At 37.2% G+C, this 22,421-nt stretch overlaps 1 protein-coding gene across 5 annotated transcripts in view; it reads right to left on the reverse strand.

Moving 5' to 3' along the window:
* The window catches only part of LOC131027437 (zinc protease PQQL-like), a 280,047-nt gene that overhangs the window by 240,754 nt on the left and 16,872 nt on the right, over nucleotides 1-22,421 (reverse strand). For all 5 annotated transcript variants that reach the window (XR_009102496.2, XR_009372379.1, XM_057957497.2 and 2 more), the window contains exons 2-3: nucleotides 11,335-11,581; nucleotides 11,097-11,222 (exon numbers count right to left, since the gene is read on the reverse strand). Coding sequence is in view for 3 of the 5 variants with exons in the window: in XM_057957497.2 (XP_057813480.1) it covers nucleotides 11,097-11,222; nucleotides 11,335-11,581 (373 nt within the window). In the remaining 2 variants the exon portion in view is untranslated. The remainder of the gene's footprint in view (nucleotides 1-11,096; nucleotides 11,223-11,334; nucleotides 11,582-22,421) is intronic.

A 22,421-nucleotide genomic window follows, 5' to 3' on the forward strand; every position in this document is an offset into this window, starting at 1 on the left:
AATAGGAGTTGTCTCTGCATACCGGTGCACAGATCAAATGATGCATCCTCCTTTATCATCCGGTAAACGGCATTTACCGCTGCAGCAGATACAGAGTTAATCCTACTGGCTGAGAATGTCCGGTATCCAATCACCATACACGCATACTTCACTAGATCATACTTGATAGAATTTACTGTCATGCCTCGTGAGTCACTCGTCGAACCGGTGAGCTTGGCTATTTCAGTTTTGCTTACCGTTCTTAGGGCTGGCACTTCCCCTGTGTTGCAAAAACCGGTGACTGCAAGAATTGCCTACGGCGTAATATCATGCGTCTCTCTAGGTACATCTTGTTACCGTGGACTTTGCTCAAAATGATCCTTATGTGATCTTCTGTAAAATCTTCCAGGAAGTAGCCAGCATTGTGGAGTTTCTTCTTCTCCAAGATATTATACTCCAGTTTGATTTTCTTATCCTTGCCACAAAACAAACCTAACTGGGAGTGGATAGCTAGAGACCCTAGGTCTTCAATCTTGCAGTCTATGTAGTCAGAAATTCCCTCTTCTACTATCACACTAGCTGGAACTTGTGATAGAGCATTATACTTGGACTTTCGTTGAATAAAACTTTCAGATTCAATAGATGCACTAGAACTGGTATGAGATGCGGAAGCCATGATAGAAACTTTAAGAACTTCGAGAAATACCTTTTTAAAACATGTGAATTTAGGGCTTTCCGATTCTCCTTCACTCCACACTCCGTCGGTTGCTGAATCATCGCTTTGTGTTCTCCACTTGACCGTTTGCAGTTTGAATTTGAATCTCCTTCGTGGTTTGTCAATTTCTCAAGATCTCAACTCAAATCGCCTCTTCGTCGCTCTGCTCTTTGAAAAACTTTTCTTCACTCGAAAACAGATAGTGAGAAATGATTTGAAAAATGCCTTTAAACATATCTCTCACCTACCGTCATTAATGCTCCTCTATTAGGGCATAAACCCTAATTTGCCTTTTTACCGTTTCCGGTCTTCTGCTAAACGACAGGTATCACATACCGGTTAAGGTCTTTTACCAGTGTAAACTGGGGGTTCAAAACATTTCGCCGTTTGCTCCGCCTAAGCTTTTCTAAGGCTTAGTTTGCCGGTTCCGATATTTCCACACTAGGTGCAGAAACTGGTTCCTCTTGTAACACCACTGGTTTCTTCTTCCAGGTTTTGTTCATATCCGCTTGAACGGTGTCAGCATCAATGTCCCCTTTTGGAGTGACCGGTATATCATCAGATATGTTCTTTCTTGATCTACAGAATCTGGCAATGTGACCCGGTTTGTTGCAGTGATAGCAGACCAATCCAAGTGCTCTCCAAGGTCCATTGTTCATGTTTCCATTCTTCCTTCTGCATGTTGCAGCAGTGTGACCATGACCATGACAGATCATACAATTTGCTCTCCATCCGGTTGCCGCTTGATAGCCACCGCTTCTTGGCTGATGATTGAAGACATTAAACCGGTTGTGATTCCGGTTCTCAAAAGGTTCAGGACCAACTCCTTGGGTCCTCTGAGGATATCTTCCAGTGTCATTCATGATAGATCTGCATTCAAATGCTCTATGCCCATACTTGTTGCATGCATAATAGTTACCATTGAATCTATAGGATCTAGGCTTATCATTTAGGAAATAAGGAAAATTGTTGTAAGCCTTACTCCTACACACATTTGCAGTATGTCCTTCTTTAAGATAGTTAAAACAAACAGGTTTAAACTTTTGCTTACCTTTATCCTTTGATGCCGGTTGTTTCTTTGATGCTCCAGCATTTGTACCAAAGGTCTCACCTTCCTCATGACCGGAATAACCAAGTCCATTGGTATTCTTGACCGGTTTGGCAAATTCAAGCTTTTGCTCAAGCTTGACAGTACTCTTATTGAACTTAGCAAGTATTTCCTTTGACTCAGAGAGTTCTTTGGAAATAGCAGCATTTGCTTCCATCAGGTTTTCATTCTCAGAGATGACACTGTTCAGTTCACCTTGCATGTCGTCCTTTTCCACTTTGCTAGCATGGAGTTGAGCAATTAGGGCACTGATCTCTTGTTTCAGCTTGGAGATCTCATGATCTCTTTCTTTCACCAGATCTTCAGCTTTCCTCTGATTCTCAAGCTCTTGACACATCCGGATAGTCAGTCCTTCCAACTCCTTTCTCAGGTTGGAGTTTGATTCATTCAACTTGTTTACATCTGCATTTAGGGCTTCCATGTCTGCTTCGTCTGCAAAACTATTTTCAGATAGCTCCATCAACTTTTCTGCATGTTCTCTCCTTTTTGCTTGAGATGCCTTGTATTTGACCATAAGATCATCATAGGCTTCCTCAGACTGAGTGAGCCGTTGAGTTCCCTCAAAGTGTATTCCCCCATATCTCTTTCCAAGTGGTTAAACTTATAGAAAGGTAGGCTCTGATACCAATTGATGAATACTAAGAGGGGGGGGTGAATTAGTATACCAAAAATCTTTGCACTTAAACACTTTGCAAGACTGACAGTAAACCGGTAAAACAATTTAGCAGACAAACCGGTTAACAAACATGCAAACCAAATAGCTAATAATGCATTCACCCACAGAAGCACAAACATCATAACACGAGATTTTGACGTGGAAACCCAAATGGGAAAAACCACGGTGAGATGGGACTCACAAGTAACTATCTGCAAAATAGAAACCAAACCGGTTAAGGTCTTACAACGTTCTTTACCAGAACAGATCCTGTTAGGAATCTCAATCTCTGTTAGGAGATAAGTCCGTTTAAAGACTACCTTGCTAGAGGATTTTAGATCCACAGATGTAAACCACCTTGTTAGAGGATTTACAAGAGGCTTTTGGGCCTACCCGGTTAAGGGCTACAGACTTGTCGAAGATGTGAGTAATCAACAAGTGAGTGATCTAGCAAATAGCACAGATTGCTTGGTTAGATCCTTGATAGCTCGATCTTAATGCATTACAACATTGCTCCAGTCTTCTACACATTCATACTCTCTCTAACTCTTCAGTTACCTTGAACCCTAGCAACAACATCAACCTCAACAACAACCTTAGAACCCTAAACATGATGTCCTTATAAAGGAATCTGATTTCATGTAGGTCTAATAGGATTACAATACAATTTCTTAGGTTCAATGCATTTGGACATATCTAGTAACACGACACAAAAAGCACCGTCAGAGAGTCGGCACCGTCAAACGATCGGTGGATGGTAACTCATCACAAAATGTCGATTGGTAACTAATCACAGAGTATTACCGATTCATACAAAATACCGGTTGCTGGTTTGTCAAAATGAAGACTAGTAAAAATGTGTTATGCCGCTTTAATCCCTCGTACCGCTTGGTATCCACGAACCGCTTGTGGTCGACATGCCGCTTCAGACCGGTAAACACATTCTGTAAAACATCAATAGTCTAAAGACTATAATACAACATACCGGTTGGAACAAATACCGGTTGTGCTCTAACTCACACACATGAAGAGGATCTTAATGCAAGTGTGTGTCCATCAATGACAATCACAACATGAACATCAAAAATGCCAACATGTGCAGTGTCTAACTTTGATATAGCAGGAACTATATGATCTTTTACTGCATCTACTATGATCTTCATGGCTTTGTTGTTGTTCCTTTTCCATTGAATTTTCTCATCTTCATCATCTGGTATAGATACAGTATTTTCCACAAAAGTATCTAATTCTTGTTCTCTAAGTGTCATCATTAATCTGAGTTTCCATGAGACGAAATTTGTGGCACCCTCGAGTCTGTCTTCAAATCTAAGTCCATTCACCATGATTGCTATTTTCTTCTTGATGGTGATTTGGATTTTATGTAATTATATTTGCTCTTGGTATTATTTTCAACATGGCTCTAATACCATGTTAAGGAAAATGAGATCTGATTATAATACCTTACTTTATTTGATGTATGCACTCCTTGATCCAATACTGATTCAGATTTACTCTGGTATGAACAGGTAAGTTCGATTTGAAATAATGAAGGATCGAAGCACTTGTAATGGAGAGATGACTGCACTTGTAGTGGCACTGATTTTTGTGCGTTCTGTGTTTTCCAAATGCAGATCAGAAGAAATATAAATAGGTGAACTGAAAGGCATGTCCATGTAGAGACATGTCGGCATGCCTCTACATGAGACATGTCCGTTCACTAATAACCACGATAGTATCCCACCGATAACAACAATAATATAACATTAGCAATGTTTGATTAATCGCAATGATTAATATCAATTCCTTTAATCGATAATGATTATCAAGTTTTATAAAAGTTTTGGTGCATGGTTAATTTAAACATAATGATTTTTATTTAATCCGACAGAAGCTATAACATTAACACAAAGCACTTTAGGAACAATCTGAATTTCTACTGAAAGTCCTTTTTTCCTTAATTCTGATATCTCTGTCAGATCAGAGGCCCCTACGTTTCTTCCTTTATAAGCTTTGAACTATGCAACTAGAAAATGCCAACGGATGATGCTCCAATAAAGGATACAAATAAGAGATTAAAGTTTTCTGAATATCCCCCCTATTGGAAATGATATCAATCCTCATTAAATATCCTTGGTATTGAATGGTCGCATCTTATTGGGAATAGAAATATCTTTTGGCAATAATTAATTAATATCTCTTAATATCACACCTCTTCATAACTTAGTGTTATTCCATCCAAATTTCTATTGCTTGCTTCTTTATGATAATCATTGATTATCATTGGCAGTAATATGATTGTTTGGAGTCTGACTAACAGAATTGTACCATGAGATATTACTTCTTGTATATACAGATCGCTTTTAGTATGTGGGTTTGCATCCTTATAAAACTCACATCTGCCACATCTTGCTCTTTCGTTAGTTAACGTCCTTCCATAATGAGTCGCTGTACAATAAACTTAATTTAGGGATCGATGCATATTTAATACATTCTTCCCTTTTAATATCATTCATCTATAAAATTCGTGCCTTCCTGATTATATCAAGAGTGTTACGAATTCAAATAGATTATTGACAATTGGGCTTTCTTAATACTTCTTTATAATGGTAAGAATATCCTTCACTAATATAGAATCACTGCTCTCACACGTATCTTTAACATTAATATAATCTTGACTTAGATTAAAGTAGATTTCTTCAGTATGCTTTACATATAAATCTTGTTGCCTGTAACTTACCTATATAGCTTAATTATAATTATATATAATATTTATGATATTATTTTACCAATAATGTATTATAATATTGATAATTTAATAATACAATATTTATAATACCATTTTTGCAGTAATGTATTATTATAATATTTATATTGTTAAAATTTTGTCAATAATACAATATTGTAAAATTTATATTATTATTTGATAAATATGAAATTAATATTTCATAAATATAAATTATATATTAAATATTTATTATTATTATTATTATTATTATTATATATTTTATATTTTAATTGTATTATTATTTATTATTAAGTTCTATTTTAGAGCGTGCATTATCATGTTTTGATTGTTTAGATGGGAACATCACATTGGGCTAGGATCCTTACTTCTAAGTATCTGAGAGGAGTTGAGAGTATTGATGTTCCTTGGTGTAGACTTGTGGGCAAAGGATCTATGATTTGGGGCACTCTCGAAAGGTGTTAAATTTGTCAAGCAAGGGCTATTATGGATTTGTAATAGAGGTTCTAAGGCTCTATTTATGTTTGATTCTTGGGATGGGTTACCACCTATCATTTCAATGTTCTCACATTTGGTATCCTTATGTAACAATTTTCTTAAGGTAGATTGGAATAAGGTGGCAAACTTCAAATTTTCCTAGGTTCTGGGTCAAGTGGAAGTGTTTAGACAGAAAGAACCTCGTGAGTGGCCTCCAAGGGGCTCTAAAGAGGACCTCAAGAGCTTAGCAAGATTTTGGCAAGTAGAGGGGAGAGATGTTCTTGCTTGGGGCCCTGATCTGAAGGGAAAATTCTCAGTTGCTTCAGGCTACCAAGAGTTAGATAGGCAGATTCATGGGAAAATAGATGTTCTTCGGTGGAAACAAATGTGGAACAAGTTTTCTTGGCCTAAATGCAATTTTTCCTGTGGCTGGTTGTGCAAACTACATGCCTCACTTGGGAGAATCTGAAAAAGAGAGGATTCCAAGGTCTTATTTGTGTTCTATGCAATAACAGTGAGGAATGTTCCTTGCATATTTTCTTCCAGTGTCCCTTCTCTAGGGAAATTTGGCACTTTTGGTGGGGGGCTTCGAATAAGGCTAGTAATCATGCCTCCTCTTTGGTCGAGCTCTAGGGCCTTTTGGGGAATTCCCCAGCTAATACTTCCTTCATATTGCTTGGAACATTGGCCCTACTTATATTCTTTGGCAAAACTAGTTGGAAAGAAATCGAAGGATTTTTCACAACAGAAAAATTAAGTCATCAATTATGGATGAGAATCATTAGTGCTCTTCAAGAGAACTTATCAGCAAAATATGACTTGTCTGCTCCCGTGGATCTGAGTGATGTGGATATTATTCAGAAGTTGAGATTGGCTTATTGTGACATGAAGTTCCCCTTTTCCAGAGTGGGTGGGCATGCTAAGCGCAAAGTCAGTCAAGATGGTTGTTGGTCATCCCCTCCTCATGATGTGTTGAAGATTAATACCGATGGTTCTTCCACAAGAAATCCTAGGCATGCTAGATTTAGTGGAGATGGTCGAGATAATTCGAGGTTTGTCCATTTTTTAATTTTCTTTGTATAAAGGACAACATACTAACAACTTCAAGGAAACTCTTGCTATTCCTTATGCTCTAGAAAGAGGTTGTGCCCTTGGTTGGAGAAAAATCATCTAGAGCAAGGTCTGTCAAAATGGTTGTTGGTCGCCCCCTCCTCATGATGTATTGAATATTAATACCAATGGTTCTTCTAGAGGAAATCATGGGCATGGTAGGATTGTGGAGTTGGTAGAGATAGTTTGAGGGTTGTCCATTTTTTCTTTTCTTTGTATAAAGGGCACCATACTAATAACTTTAAGGAAGCCCTTGCTATGAATCTGATTCACAGATAGTGGTTGATATGCTAAATTACAGCCTTAATGGTCAATCAGATTGTTAGCCTTTGTAGTTCTTTAGATTCAATTACCTTTTGTCATATTCCTCGAGAGTGGAACAGGGTAGCAAATTGCTTGGCAGATGGGCTGTTGAGAAGATTGGAATGTGGAATGTTAGGGACTGGGGACATTTGTCCAGAGTAATCTTGGACATTAGAAGAGTTATCTATGGAGGACATTAGAGATTATTTGGGGGTTTTGAGAGTGCCTTGATTGGCTGGTTATATTCTTTCTTGTTTTGCAGCATGTTGATGGGCTTGCTGGCTCTTTATGCTTTGTATCGATTGCTACTGATTAATACATTTTTACCCCTCTTCTTAAGAAAAGAAAATAAGGAGAATAATATTTTAAGAGAGCCCAATCACTTTATGAGTTTATTCCAAAAAAGGGCAGCTTAAAATGTTGTTATAGGTCCTCTGTAATGTTTTAAAAAGTTGTTTTAAAACGTATTCAAAATGTAATTCAAAAAGGGCCCTTGGATGTAATCTAAAAGTGTTTTTAAAAATTTGGAGGGAAAACTAAATTAAATAAAAAATAATAATAAAAATAAATAGAGGGCACAAAGTAGATGCCTATAAAAGAGAGGTCAAGGCTCACATCAAATCATCTGATTTTGTCATTTCAATTATTCCTTCAAATTTAAAGTTTGACACATTTGAAGATGAACACCTGTGGTGTTGAAGATCCGAAGGATGAAAACCCTCTTGGTTTGCCATGGTGGGATTCGAGAACAAAATCCCTCTTTTCCTTTGAGGCAAATAATTCAAAGATCACATTCAGGCTTACTGATTGCAATTGTTTGATTCATATTTTCAAGCAAATGGTGTGCATTGTTAAGCTTTATTTAGAATTTTAGTCTTCATTGTTGAAGAATTTAAAAGGTCATGTACAGCTATATATTGTATACCAACATTTTGAAGTGCTTACCAATCACCTTTGACATTGTCGTAGGAGAGCTAATTCTGGGCACATTCCCTTGTTTACACCATCCGCCCCACATACAAGACATGAAAGATGACTTAGAGGTTGCCGCAATACTTAATGCCCATCACAGCATTCACAAATTCAATCATAGCATCTCTAATTACATGATGGGGCCACCGTACAAGTTGATGCTTACGAGTAACGTTTGGTTTGTTTGAATTCTGTACAGCTGTGCATCACTTTAGGAATTAGAATTATAATATTGGAGGATTTGGTAAATTCTAGGAGTAGCTTCTAGGAGTAGCTGGTTGCTGGTATTATTGTTGGAATATTTAGTAAAGTCTGACTGTACTGTTATGAGGGAAATTGCTAATAATATAATATTTATCAGCATTGAAGGAGATTTATTGTTGCACAATATTGTTGTTTGGCTGCATAGGGTTATAAAGATTCTAATTTTGTTACCATGGATCAAATTTGAGAATAAAATTGGTCCCTAGTGTTCTTGAATTGATGATCTATTGCTAAAAGCAAAACCAGGTTGCAATGTATATGTGTCATGAAGACCACATCCACCCATATCCAAGCAAAATATAACAATAAAAATACCGTCAGATCCAAACAGGATCAGCAACTAGGAAGCATCAACTGTTGAGAACATTACATCACAAAACTTGGCCAGTTATCTAACAGATTCAAATAGCTGAATAGTACAAACATCAACATTAAAAGAGAAAATTGATTGTGGAACAATCTGTAATGTCCCTTGTGGGATTTTCTCCAACTTTGCAATTTAAGGAAACGATCATGCTTGTGATTCTTATGGTCTTCAAGGGAAATGTATAATAACTTCAGATAAGGGTTCACTTTGTAAGTATTGTGTGAATATATACAAGATGTTCTACCAGACAATAATACAACCTTCTATATCATATGCAAATTCCAGTATAATGTTCAAGAGAAATCTTCCATTAAATCAAATATAAATTCAACATACAAGAGGTCTGATATATGTATAAATGTATGCAGAAGTTTCTATGTTTGATGTGTTTCACCACTTAGACAATTGATACAAAAATATGCCTCTGATCTTTTCTTTATAAGATCGATGTGCCTGATTGCCTCCCTTATAGCATGTGATTGAATAACTATGTTTCTTATAAAGAATCAGAATTCAGATCACTGATTGCTCTTCCTATTGTATCTCCTTGTGAGCATGCAATCTAGACGCTGTCTCTGTAAAGTCTGCTCTGGTTTCATGTGTCTTTCACCTTGTATTGGGGCAGGTAGATGCCCCCTTTTACTCAGCTGTCAAAGGCTCAACTGAGCACTTCAGATTGGGTTCATTAATAGTATAAAATCTTCACACCTCCCCTCATACTTTTTACAAACCCTCTTTATATACTCATCAAAAAGAAGAGATAACATTTCAAAGGGTTATATATCTATTAGAAACAAATCGCACCTGTTTATTAATTGCTTCTTTGTTTAATAGTAATCACTGCTCTTAAGGAATGCCACCTTTTGATCTATTAATTACCACCCTGTCTTTGCTCAAACAAATCGCCATCATTATCAATATAGCTGATTTGTCTCAGAAGCAAATCTGCATAGTTGTTGCCTTCAATTATATTGTATCTGTTACGATAATGTTATTAAGGAAGTCGTCTCTGATAACGTGAGGCTTCTAAACCATTCGTCCCACTTTTTCTTCTTACATAATCATTGCTACTTTAACAATCAGTCTTGTAGTGGCTTTGTCAAATATACGGACAGGCTGCTTATTACATCAAATTAAGTCAGTCCCTTTGCTTACAGGAAACTCACCTATGGTATGAGGTTGCTGCCTATTGATTGATTTGTGAGACTTATTCATTGCCAATCAATGATGTGGTCGATGAGGTAGTGAACACAGTGCTGCCATCAATATAATTGACTGCATATGTATTCTTCAAGAATTCATCTCCAAGGTATAATCAGAAGTGTGAGTAAAAATCTTTGTAACAATTCATTTTTCACATTTTTGACATCAATCCTAATTTCAATTTATCAACAATTTCAACACCTTAAGCACACATTATTATTAATTTCAGTGACTAGTATTATTGGTTTCAATAAATTATTGTTTCTTTTGGTGGATAGCATATGAGTTGAATGCCTTCTTGGTAGGGTTATTACAAAATCCTATTCACAGCAACATTTCTTATTGGTACTTTCCTTGAATGCATCCATCTCAAATCTTCCAGAGTCCCTAGTGTTTACAGCTACTGTTCATATGATATCAAATATAAATCAGCTATCATATTTAAATCCAAATCTGTTGTTGTAGTCAATTAATAATGCATTTGAGGATTAACATCAGCTTGTGAGCGTTTGTATTTGCTGTTTGAAGTTGCATAAATGGTTGACAAAGGTTTGCAATCATGGCATATTATTGACCAGCATTTAATTCAGGGTTTTTGGCATCTACAATTGAGAATTTGATATATGTTCATCATTTCAGCTTGCACAATTAGGAAAATGAAAGAGCATCATTTTCCTACAGTTGTCTGATTGGGGAAATTACAATGACGCTTTTCTTTGTGGTTGGGGGCCTCTGTAGAACCCCTCTAATTATCAAAAAATAAATATTATAGATAGAAATTAATATCTATAAGGGTATTTTGCTTTTCAGGTTTTGTTTCCATTTTAGATCTTTTTTATTCTTTTTAATATATTTTTTTATTAAATTGTTTTTCATGCAGCTTTTTGGCCAAACGGCCTACAGGTTTGCCGAGTGTACTACCCAGGGTGTACTGAGCCCTAGACCCAGACCCAAACCTGTCTAGGATACATACACGGGACTCCTCAGGTGTACCAGGTAACACAAATAAAATGTCATTTCTGAAAATTCTGGTCATAGCATGCTATGGTCTAACATAAGTTGGCAAGCGTATCACACTATCAATCCCCATGTATCACATTATAATAGGTTAATTTAAGAGGGGCACTTATACAAAGAAATTCAGCTGGTACTCACCACAGCATAATAACTGCTCCAAGTAAACACCCTAATAAATTTTACCTTTGAACCTTCCATCATTAAGAGCCAGTGAGCATCCTGCATCCGTCCCATGGCATTCCTTCCTTCCCTGTATTCCTCCAAAACAGCTCCTCTCTCTTTCTCCAGATCCTCATTTGAGATACGAATCTTTACATTAACAATAAAAAATTAGAAACAGAAATCATATCAACTAAGAAGGTACAACATAGTGAATTGAGAATATAATGAGAAAAGAAAAACGCATAAAAAACATCGCTACCTCCGTGCTGAATTCTGCTAAGACAGATATTGCCTGAGACAGAAGCTGGGGCTTATCAACAGGGACAAGCAACTCATAAATTGTCTCATCAGAGGATGTTGAAGCATTTTGGCAAGGACCAAACTCTGCTCCAATACTCTCCAAGAACTTGACCATGTCATGATTTGTATATTTTTTAGTTGCACTAAATGCAAGATGTTCAACAATGTGAGCAACACCCCGCTCATCCTCCTCCTCCAAAACTGAGCTGCTCCAAATATAATACATTTTGATCAGTAAAAGTTCCAAAGCTGGGCTAGGCTTCAAATTTAACAATCTGAGTCTAGCAAGAGAATTTTGCAGCTGATTTAAGAATTAAACTTCTTAACATGGACTAAAAAGCTCAAAAAACATGTAAACTACAATATAAGAGTACGATGTCAAGATGTCACACCAACTTCGACTTTGAGATAGACAAATAAAGCACCAAATATATGGGTCAATGATTAAGTGATTACAAGAAGATATATCTGTGTTTTGTAATCATGAACATTTCACCTAAATGTTAGAGATCATCAACTATATCTCCGCAGTAGTATTTCAATTTTAATTACAACATATATATTATAAATCAATTTTACTGCTGTCAATAGATTCCACAGCAAACACAATGCCATATTTTTAAATATTTAAAATAGATGTATGTATAGTAGTTAGAACATATATATGATATTATTTTATTATAATAGAACCAAACATCATTTTAAAAAATTAAATATTTGAAACATCTGCGTAATTGTGCTTAATATACTGAAAATTTTGAAATGACTTTGAGCAATGTTTCGATGCCATCAGCATTTTTTAAATCTTGAAAACTTAGAAATATTGGTCTAATTATCCTTAATATCATTATACTTTTTTTAAATCTTTCAAAAAAATTAATTATATTTATTATCATTATATAGTGCATCAGTCAAGGATATGTTTCATCCTCTAATATCATACATAGCTACTTTGATTAACATATACTAGGTTTTCAAATATAAGTTTGTCTACAAAAGCTCTGTATGTTTTTTTTGTAACGTGTCACGTACCATGTTGACTGTAATTCATGTGTGCGGAGATTATTCCCGCAGTTCCTTAACTATGATGAGGTTATGGATACAAAAATACAATATAATTGTGCCTAATATCATGCTATAGTTATCCAGTAGCTTACAGGTGGATTTCATGTAATATGACTTGTTTATGACAGCAAATATATGTATAATTTTGCATAATATTATTTTATAGTGCATAGGTGAAAACAGAATGCATTTTATCTTCTAATGACATTGCTACTTGGTCTAATTAAACTGATTTTTTTACTTGGAAAAAATTCTGCAAAGGCAATATGTATTTTTCTCGAATCTTTTTTTTGACAATATCAAAATATCTGTATAATTGTGATTAATATCAATATATTTATTTAAAATATCTGAAATGTGTGTATGATTGTGATTACTTTAAACATCGGAAGTGTCTATATAATTATACTCGATACTAGTATCTATTTTTTGAAATCTTTAAAATACATGTATATTAAAATATTGTAATGTTTCTTTAATGATCATCTTAGTTAGTTTAGATTGTTTCTATATTCGGCTTCAATTCACAATTGTTTCATTTAGAAACATCATCTTTGTAAATCTATTTAAGGAGCCTTCATCTCCTTTGTTAAATACATGAATTTACCATAACATGGTATTAGAGCAAGTCGATGGGGTTTTTCAGAATTTGGTGAATTTTTTAATAAAAAATTTGTGGCCTCTTCTTATCTAGAATTTTTTCAGAAATTTGCTTTTTGATTTTTTAAAAATCGTTGGAGGTTTGTTGAAATCATTGGAGCTTTCTTAGTGTTGTTTCGAGGGTTTCTTGTATGAGAAATTTGAAGGCATGCGTAGTTTTTTTTGGGCGACGAGAGGGTTTTTCTCCTTGCAACTCACATGTTTGTTTGTCCAAGCTCTCCCATGAAGACGTTTTTCTAAGAAACGCGTCTTCCTTGATCTTTGTTTAATGGATTTGTGTAATTCTGTTTTCTTCGGCCCTCAAGAGACCCGCACGCCCTTGACTCCTCTTTTTTTGGTGAAGGCACTCATAGAGCCCACGCCTAGTTCTAAAGCACGTGTGATCTACTTCGTGTCCAAGGACTCCTTCCAACCGCATTTTGTTCTGCTCCGTGTTTTCTAGGTACCGTTTGTCAAGATTCCTATGTGTCGGGTTTGGAGTCTCTCTGGTTTTTGGGTACTCTAATTTTTGTCCTAAAAAAAATTAGCGTTTGGTTTTTTAATTTTTCTCCATAAAAAATTAGTGATGTGTTTTTATAAAATAAAATAAAAATTCTCCTTAAAAAAATTATTTCTAGGTTTTATAATTTTTGTCCTTAAAAAAAATTATTTTTGGTTTTTAATAATTTTTTTCAAAAAAAAAATCATTGAAGGGGTTTTATAATTTTTTCCATAAAAAATTATTTTTTGGTTTTGTACGATTATTTTTTCCACAAAAATCTTTTTGTACAAGGGTTTTACTGTTTTTCCTCAAAAAACAGGGTTTTCTATGCTAATTTGTGTCTCAGATTTTGCGCCAGCTAGTCACTAATGTTTTAGCGTATGGGTTTTGATCGATTTTTTTTTATTTTCTCTTGAAAAATTGTTTCTAGATTTTAAAAAAATTTCCTAAAAAAATTACTATAAGTTTGGTGATTTTTTCTACAAAAAACGTGGTTTCTTGCAGCTGGTTTTGGATCGCACCTAGAGTTGCTAGGGTAACGGTCTACACGAGGGTTTGCCAATTTTTCCTCAAAATCATGGTTTCAGTTAGAGAAGCTATTCTCAGTATCTCTAGCTATAGGGAGGGACAGTTTTGTTGGACGAATCTTAGTTTGTTTTAGTTTTCTTCGTCATTTCCAGAAGTTTTGCAGAATCAAGGAGGGTCTCAAAAGCACGTTCATTTTGCAGAGCGTTCTAAAGAGAAGGGGGCAGCTTTCTCTATGCATTTGTGACCAAAAGGGGGCAGCCTTCTATGCATTTGTGACCAAAAGAATTGTAGATTATGTCTTTTGTAGGGTAGTTAGAACAATGACCATTAAGGGAGGGTATTAAAATATTGTAATATTTCTTTAATGGTCATCTTAGTTAGTTTAGATTGTTTCTAAATTCGTCTTCAATTCACAATTGTTTCATTTAGAAACATTGTCTTTGTAAATCTATTTAAGGAGCATTTGTCTCCTTTGTTTAATACATTTATTTACCATAACAATGTATAGTTGGGGTTAATATCAATACCATTTTCAAAGTCATTAAAACCTCTAATTAATAATACTTATTAGCATTATTTAATGTGCAGGTGAAAGAAAATGAGTTTCATTTTTAAATTAGCTGCTTAGTTATTGTAAACTAAGCTTTTGGAAAAGAAAAAGAAAATTCGTTGCAAAAGGATTTATATTTCTAATTGATGTGTTAGGTACTAAACTGTGACCGCAAATTTCAATTTCACATATGCACTAGGCTATGGCTGCATTTCCTGTAACAAGTCTATATTACAAATCTGCCTACAGCAGACCCAAGGTCCCAATCCAGTCCAACTCGGATTTGGGGTCCAAGTCCAATCAACTGTGGGTTCAGATAGGGTCCCACCCACAACTTGTGGGTTTAGCCCAAACAAACCCAAGCAAAGTCAAGAAGAACTTTGCCTTCAAATGCATCTAGCTGGCAAATTCAGGCATTTTTTAATTTTACTTTAACCTTTTTTTACTCTATAAAGTGTCATTCGCCGCCCTAACCCTAAAATGTGACATACAAAACATCCAAAAGGAAAAAGCAAACTCATTTTTCATATAGATCATAGAAAAAGATTTCTTCAAAAGAGGTAGATTTTTTTAAGTTTTGGTTTTTTTTCCTACAATTCTTTTTTTTAAACAAATGAACTCTCTTGTTTTGTTTTGAAGATTTTGGTTTGTTTTCATTCTTCTAGGTGTTGAATTTTATGGGAGTGCTCGTTAACCATAGGCAAACATCAAATCTGTTGCCTTCCCAACCATAGACGATAAGGTCTTATCATCACCCCCGAGCACACTACATGACCTTCATGATGTTGAATTCATTGCTATTGATGCAATCATGACCTTGCATATATATGAATCAATACCTCCTAATAGACCTCAAGTTGACCATATACTTTTGGCGCCAAGGATAGGGTCAGACCTATATATTACAAGTTACATGAGTCTCCCTTAGTTGCAAGTTACATTTAACTTTATCACAAGTTACACACAAGTGATTCGCCCAAATAGGGCCTGCCCCAAATTGGACTCATAAAACTGAGATATCCAAATGCCAAGGCCAACAGGCCACTTGGCATTTTGTGCACTAGGTCGGCCCTAGAAGGGATCCGACCTAGATACACAACAACACTCCCTCTTAGCTAGGGAGGATTCCTTCTGAATAACCAAGTCACATAGTGACTACCACCATGGCTACTCCCATGAATAATACGTTCACCATAGCTACTACTCCCAGAGGGTGAACAAGCATGCCTACTCGCAGAGGGTGGAAGAGGGCTTTCACCTCAACCTTCTCCCAGAGAAGGATGCATTACCACCATGCCTACTCACAGAGGGTGGCTCCACCATGCCTACGCACAGAGGGTGGAACGAGGGCTCTAACCCCAAACTTCTCCCAGAGAAGAATGCATCTCCACCATGCCTTCTTGCATAGGGTGGATCCACCATACATACTTGCAGAGGTGGAACGAGGGCTTTCACCTCAATCTTCTCCCAAAGAAGAATGCATTAACAAGGGATTGCACCTCGAACTTCTCCCTCACAGAGAAGAACTCATTAACAAGAGATTGCACCTCGAACTTCTCCCTCATAGAGAAGAACTCATTAACCAAATCCTCATGATGACGTGGCTCCCTCTAAAGCTGAAATGACAAGCTCCCTCTGAAGCTAAAACGTCAAGCTCCCTCTAAAGCTGAAATCAATCTTCTGACCTCTTCGTCCAAGGTTACTTCTAATGATATGTCAAACTCCCTTTTGTTGATGTGTTTTTTATGCAGATGCGAACACAGAATAAAATACCTAAAGGTACCTTATCCTCTCTTGAACAAAGTTCCCGACTGCTGAAGATCTTGCCGAAGGATCAGTCGAAGTAACTCCAAGGTTCTTGTATGTAGGATCTCTACGTGTGGATAAGCTCTCTGTGGTATGATGTGATTTGCTGGAGTCACAAGGGGACTTACACTCAATGACCTAAACGTCTGATTTGTTGGAATCACAAGATTTCACTGGCCTAGATTTTGAAAAAAAAAGGAAAAGGATGAGGGCGAGGAAAGGATCTAATTCTGACACAAAGAATGTAGGAGCAACGAATAACCTTTGGTGAAATTCTAACTAAGTCTTGTTTTGACATCCCAGGACCATCTCCACAAGGTTAGTGCGATCTTCGGAGGAAAGCTTTATAATGTTCAGATCATCGCTTATAAGCATAGACACCATCAGGTTGATGCATATCAGTGAAGAAGCGACAATTGAAGTTAAGCTTAAGCTGAATGATTCCAGTTGACTACACAAGGCAAGTCTGCAATCAACAAACTGCTAGTAGTATGGATATACAAATTTCACCATCAATCAAACACATTTCTTCCACTCATCTAATAACATGAAATCAAAACTGAGAAGTATAAAGACCATGGAAATTGTTGAATCGACCCATAGATTTCACCATTTCTTCAATGAAGTTTTACAAGCCTTTTACAACAACATCTTGGCAACAATCTTTGCCTTCTCTTTCTATTCTACTCTAATTGCTATACTATTAACTGACTCATTCACTATTTCTAACTATTCACCTTCTAACTACTGACCAACTATTAGCCTTTACAAATGAGGAGCCAGGGCTTATATAGTGCCCACAATACAATTCAATGGCTTGGATCAATTTGAGATCAATGGCCAAGATTTTACAATGAAACCCTAATTAGGGTTTGTTACAACAAACTCAATTCTGGCCAATGAAATAATTGCATTGTTTGGACACATGTCTTCTCTGGAATATTCGACCAATGGAGAACCGGGGTAGGTACATCGAAGTTTGTGCCATCTCCCATGAGTCAGGTGCATTGAATCTGGACACGCTGAGGTGGACCAACCCGACTGGAGGAGTGATGACAAGGATACCACCTTGTCCGACACTTGGTTGATGCTCAATTTGGTAATGCTTTCCTTCAAATGCTGGACTGGAAGATAGATGGAGAAGGTCGTCCTTAATGAAACTGGATTGGAGGAGGTCGTCCTTGTTGATGTCGGACTAGAGAAGATCGTCCTTGCAACTGCAAGACAAACAAAAAGATGATTAAGGACACATGATAAATTCATTTCAACATAGCATTTTCAACTTAAGTCATCAATGAAAAGATATCAACATGAAACTTGCCCAAGATTTTCTCCAGGAACAGACCCTATAAGAATTTCGCCCTAGACCCTTTGGAAGGGTCAGGAGCGAAATTCCAACTTTAGCTCAAAATTCACATTTTTGAAGGTCAAACATCCTTCCAAGGCATAGAACATCATGCCTCACTCCTATCCAAGTCATGAAAACCAAAATCTTGTCTTAAATTGCAAGGAAAAAAGGAGAATTTAGAAATTTCGCTCTGGACCCTTTGGAAGGGTCAGGAGCGAAATTTTCATTAGGCTTCAAAACTTGCATCCTTAGCAACCCAATTCCACTCTAAGGCAATCCAAATGCCTTCTCACACCCTTGTCTAAGCTTAGTTTTGTCCAAAATTTGGAAGAAAAGATGACTTTGAGGATTTTCGCTCTGGACCCTTTGGAAGGGTCAGGAGCGAAATTCTCTTCTAGGCTCAATTCCTTCATCTTTCATGATTTCTTGCAACTTCAAGTCACTCCCAGGGGCAATTCCTTCTTAATTTTACCTTATCCCACACTTGACCTAGCGAAACCTGATAGCAAAGAGTGTTTTTGAGAAAATTCGCTCTGGACCCTTTGGAAGGGTCAGGAGCGAAATTCTCATTCTTGACCAAAAATCATCATTTTTTCAACTTGAAACTTCTTTGCAAGGTAGGATTTCATCTTTCATTGCCATAGGAACAAGGTTTCATGTCCAAGAAAGGTCAAACGGTAGGCTAATAAGGAATTTCGCTCTGGACCCTTTGGAAGGGTCAGGAGCGAAATTTCCTTTCCTGGCTAAAATCGTTCATTTTCACAACTTCCATACATCCCCAAGGATTTCAACATGTCAATTCTCTCCTTCAACATGCCTTGGACATCAAGATTTGGCCAAATAAGGCAAGAAATGTCTCTTAGAGAGATTTTCGCTCTGGACCCTTTGGAAGGGTCAAGAGCGAAATTCTTTATTTAGGCTTATTCCTTCATCATTTCAAGTTGCATTCACCTCAAAAGGCTAGAAAACCAATCCGGACACTCATCCAAGCTACAAAAACCTAAGTTTGACTTGACTTTGCTAGGAAAATAAGGATTTTTTAGGAATTTCGCTCTGGACCCTTTGGAAGGGTCAGGAGCGAAATTCTCTCCTGAGCTCGTTTTGGCTACTCCATTACCTCAATCCAATATTCAATGGCAAGAACAAATCAAAGTCCTTCTAACCATGCCATAAAACTCAAGAATTAGACCATCTCCAAGAAGAAAATATGAGTTTCCAAGAATTTCGCTCTTGACCCTTTGGAAAGGTTAGGAGCGAAATCCATATTCTTGATTGATTTCTCACCTCCTTCATCCAATCCATCTTCAAAATTGATCTAACTCAACTCTCCTCTCCACAATCAAGCCCACTCACCACCAAATTAGCTTGGAAACTTCACCTCTGAATGTCTTAGGCAAAAAAAAGGGGGGTAAATGAGGATTTCGCTCTGGACCCTTTGGAAGGGTCAGGCGAAATCCATGTTCTGAGTTGATTTCCACCACTTCTCAAGGAAAGAAGACATAAATTTACCTTTCAACACGCCTTAGAAACCAACACTTGGCCAAAACTAGGAAGAAAATAAGAGCTATAGAGATTTTCGCTCTAGACCCTTTGGAAAGGTCAGGAGCGAAAATTACCTTTTAGTCTTCTTCCTCTATCCTTTCAACTCCAATCCTTTCTAGAAGGTAGCTAAACATCATTCTTCATCCAAGGGACAAGGTTTGTGGTCTAAGCAAGGTCAAAAAATAGGTGTGTACGGAATTTCGCTCTGGACCCTTTGGAAGGGTCAGGAGCGAAATTCACCTTCTTGGCTAGAATCCTTCATTTTTTCAAGGTTTTCAAACATTTCCAAAGTCCAAACATGTCCACTCTTCCCTTCAAAATGCCTTGCAAATCAAAATTTGGTCAAATAAGGCAAGAAATGAGTCTTAGGTTGATTTTCGCTCTGGACCCTTTGGAAGGGTCAGGAGCGAAAATCACTTTTTAAGCAAAATCTTGATCTTTGAAATCATCCAACTCCCTCTCAAGGCAAGAACATTCAAAAACACCTCCACACATGCCTTGGAAACTAGGAACTTGGTCTTGATAAGTGATAAATTGAGGTGTATAAGGATTTTCGCTCTGGACCCTTTGGAAGAGTCAGGAGCGAAATTCCTAATCTTGGCCAAAATCCTGACTTCATTTTCACATTTCTCCATCCAAACAAGTGTTTTGCCCTCAAAGATGCCTGGGAACGAGTTGGTTCTAAGTTTGGGTCAAACTAGAATGTCTTATGGAGAATTTCGCTCTGGACCCTTTGGAAGGGTCAGGAGCGAAATTCGCTTTGGACCCTTTGTAAGGGTCAAGAGCGAAATTTGACATTTTAAACTCTCCGTCAGGATCATTTTATGGAATATAACATTTAAGTATTTCTTATACTTTAAGTTATATTCCATATATACTTTCAGGATGTTTGAGAGTGGTTTCGGACCTCCAGGAGTTATATTGCAAAATCTAGTTTTTGGAGGATTCTTCAGTTTTCCAGACTTAGCCAAATTTCAGGATCAAGACATTCCAGACTTAGCCAAATTTCAGGATCAGGACATTCCAGACTTAGCCAAATTTCAGAGCATTTGAAGATCAGGATGACATTTCAGACTTCATCACTCACCAACTCGACCTAGCTCAGACCTTCAAGAATGATACCCACTCACAAAGAAAGACACAATTAGCAACGAGAGCAAAACCAGGCCCTAAGGAAGACTCTCAAAGAAACCCTAATTCTGGGGCACCTGCTGACTCCCCTGGCTCAAGCAAAGCCTACCATCCTATTGATCCCCTGGCGACACTCAAAATGCAAAGGCTAACAAACAAACCCTAAACACCCAGAAAGCGAACCCCAAAAAGCGAAAAAAAAGTAGGGGTCCCCATTTGCAATGGGGCGATGTGTGAATACGTCACAACACTTTTGAATGTTAATTCTTCCTCTGCGATGAAATGCAATCAATCTTCCTTCCTTGAATGCAATCTCTGATTCGTCCATATTTAGCATGTCATAAACGCTTGCTAATATCATCCAAAACAGGACTACCATATTCCTTATGTCCCGCAAGTTTCCCCAACAGCAGCCAATATCCCTTGGAAGCTTCTCCAGCCAGGTCCCACAGGCTAGAAAAGTAGAATGAATCTCTAATGCATTCAATATGGATATATATTATTCAAGGATATAATATTTCCTTAACATCGCAGCTCATCCAACCAAAGATTCGCCACAATTGCATTATTCTCTTGTCGGCTTTGTTGTCAGTCTGCGAAGGCAATGCCATGAAAGCCTAGCATTGCTAAGAAAATAATTACAGACAATAAGGGTAACCTCAACCCTGATTATTTTACAAGGGTGTATGCTAAACCATCCATGCTTCTTCAGATTTCACAGATCTAAAACATAGTCGAAAATCCACAACAATCTATGATCTCCACCAAACGTGAAGCCTTCAATGCTCCGAATGCCACACCACCCACAAAAACTAAATATCCAACTAAAACAACCGCTACAGAAATCACATCTCCAACAAATTATCGAACGAGAATAGACAATCAACAATCCAAAACTTAGATTTCTCATGCTCGGCTTCACCTAGAAAACCATGCCAGCTTAACGTCCAGTAAATAAGGATTGCACAACCTTTGTATTAGACCCCTTCAATGATATTTGTATGTGAGTTCTTGGTATTAGTTCTCAACTCGTGCCAAAATGAGTACCAAGAATGATATCCTATGGATAGAAAGGGAGAGAAGTTGCCTGAAGAATGCCTCCCCCGACATTTAGCCGAAACGGACCATACCCTTATTTTCGAACAAAGGAAATAATATTCGCAGCCAGGCATAAGGAATAGTACTATAGATAGGATCACAGGTTTGTGGAATGGGTTCGGCTTGAACAATCAAACCGTAAGCTATGATAATGACCCCTTACCGGCCATGAGAATTCCTATACATGCTGACTCCTAATTCATAGGTGCCGCCCTCAAACTGCAACTACCAGCCGTTGTATATGACTGGTTCAGACTGAGGAAGAAGGCAGGGATGTGGTGATAAAGCAGTTCACCCAATTCAAGTGCCCTCGATTCTCTTTTGATAGACTTCACTGCCTCCTATTGCAAGGTGTAACGCCACTCGTTGCAGAGATAGGTGATTGAACTCGACCAAGATGACTCTGGGCTTGCGTCAAAGCAGTCAGCTCAAGAGTTTCGTCGATTTTGAATTATATTTTGCCTTTCTTCCTTTTCATCACATTGAATGACACACTCCTCTAGAATGCTTAAACGAATCTGATCGGATTTCTTTGAACCTTGGCTCTGATACCATGTTGAATTTTATGGTAGTGCTCGTTAACCACAGGCAAACATCAAATTTGTTGTCTTCCCAACCATAGACGATAAGCTCTTATCGTCACCCCCGAGCACACTACATGACCTTCATGATGTTGAATTCATTGTTATTGATGCAATCATTACCTTGCATATATATGAATCAATAACTCCTAATAGACCTCAAGTTGGCCATATACTTTTGGTGCCAAGGATAGGGTCAGACCTATATATTACAAGCTACATATGAATCTCTCTTAGTTGCAAGTTACATTTAACT

The sequence above is a fragment of the Cryptomeria japonica genome, chromosome 4 (genome assembly GCF_030272615.1).
Source record: "Cryptomeria japonica chromosome 4, Sugi_1.0, whole genome shotgun sequence".
Lineage (NCBI taxonomy): Eukaryota > Viridiplantae > Streptophyta > Pinopsida > Cupressales > Cupressaceae > Cryptomeria > Cryptomeria japonica.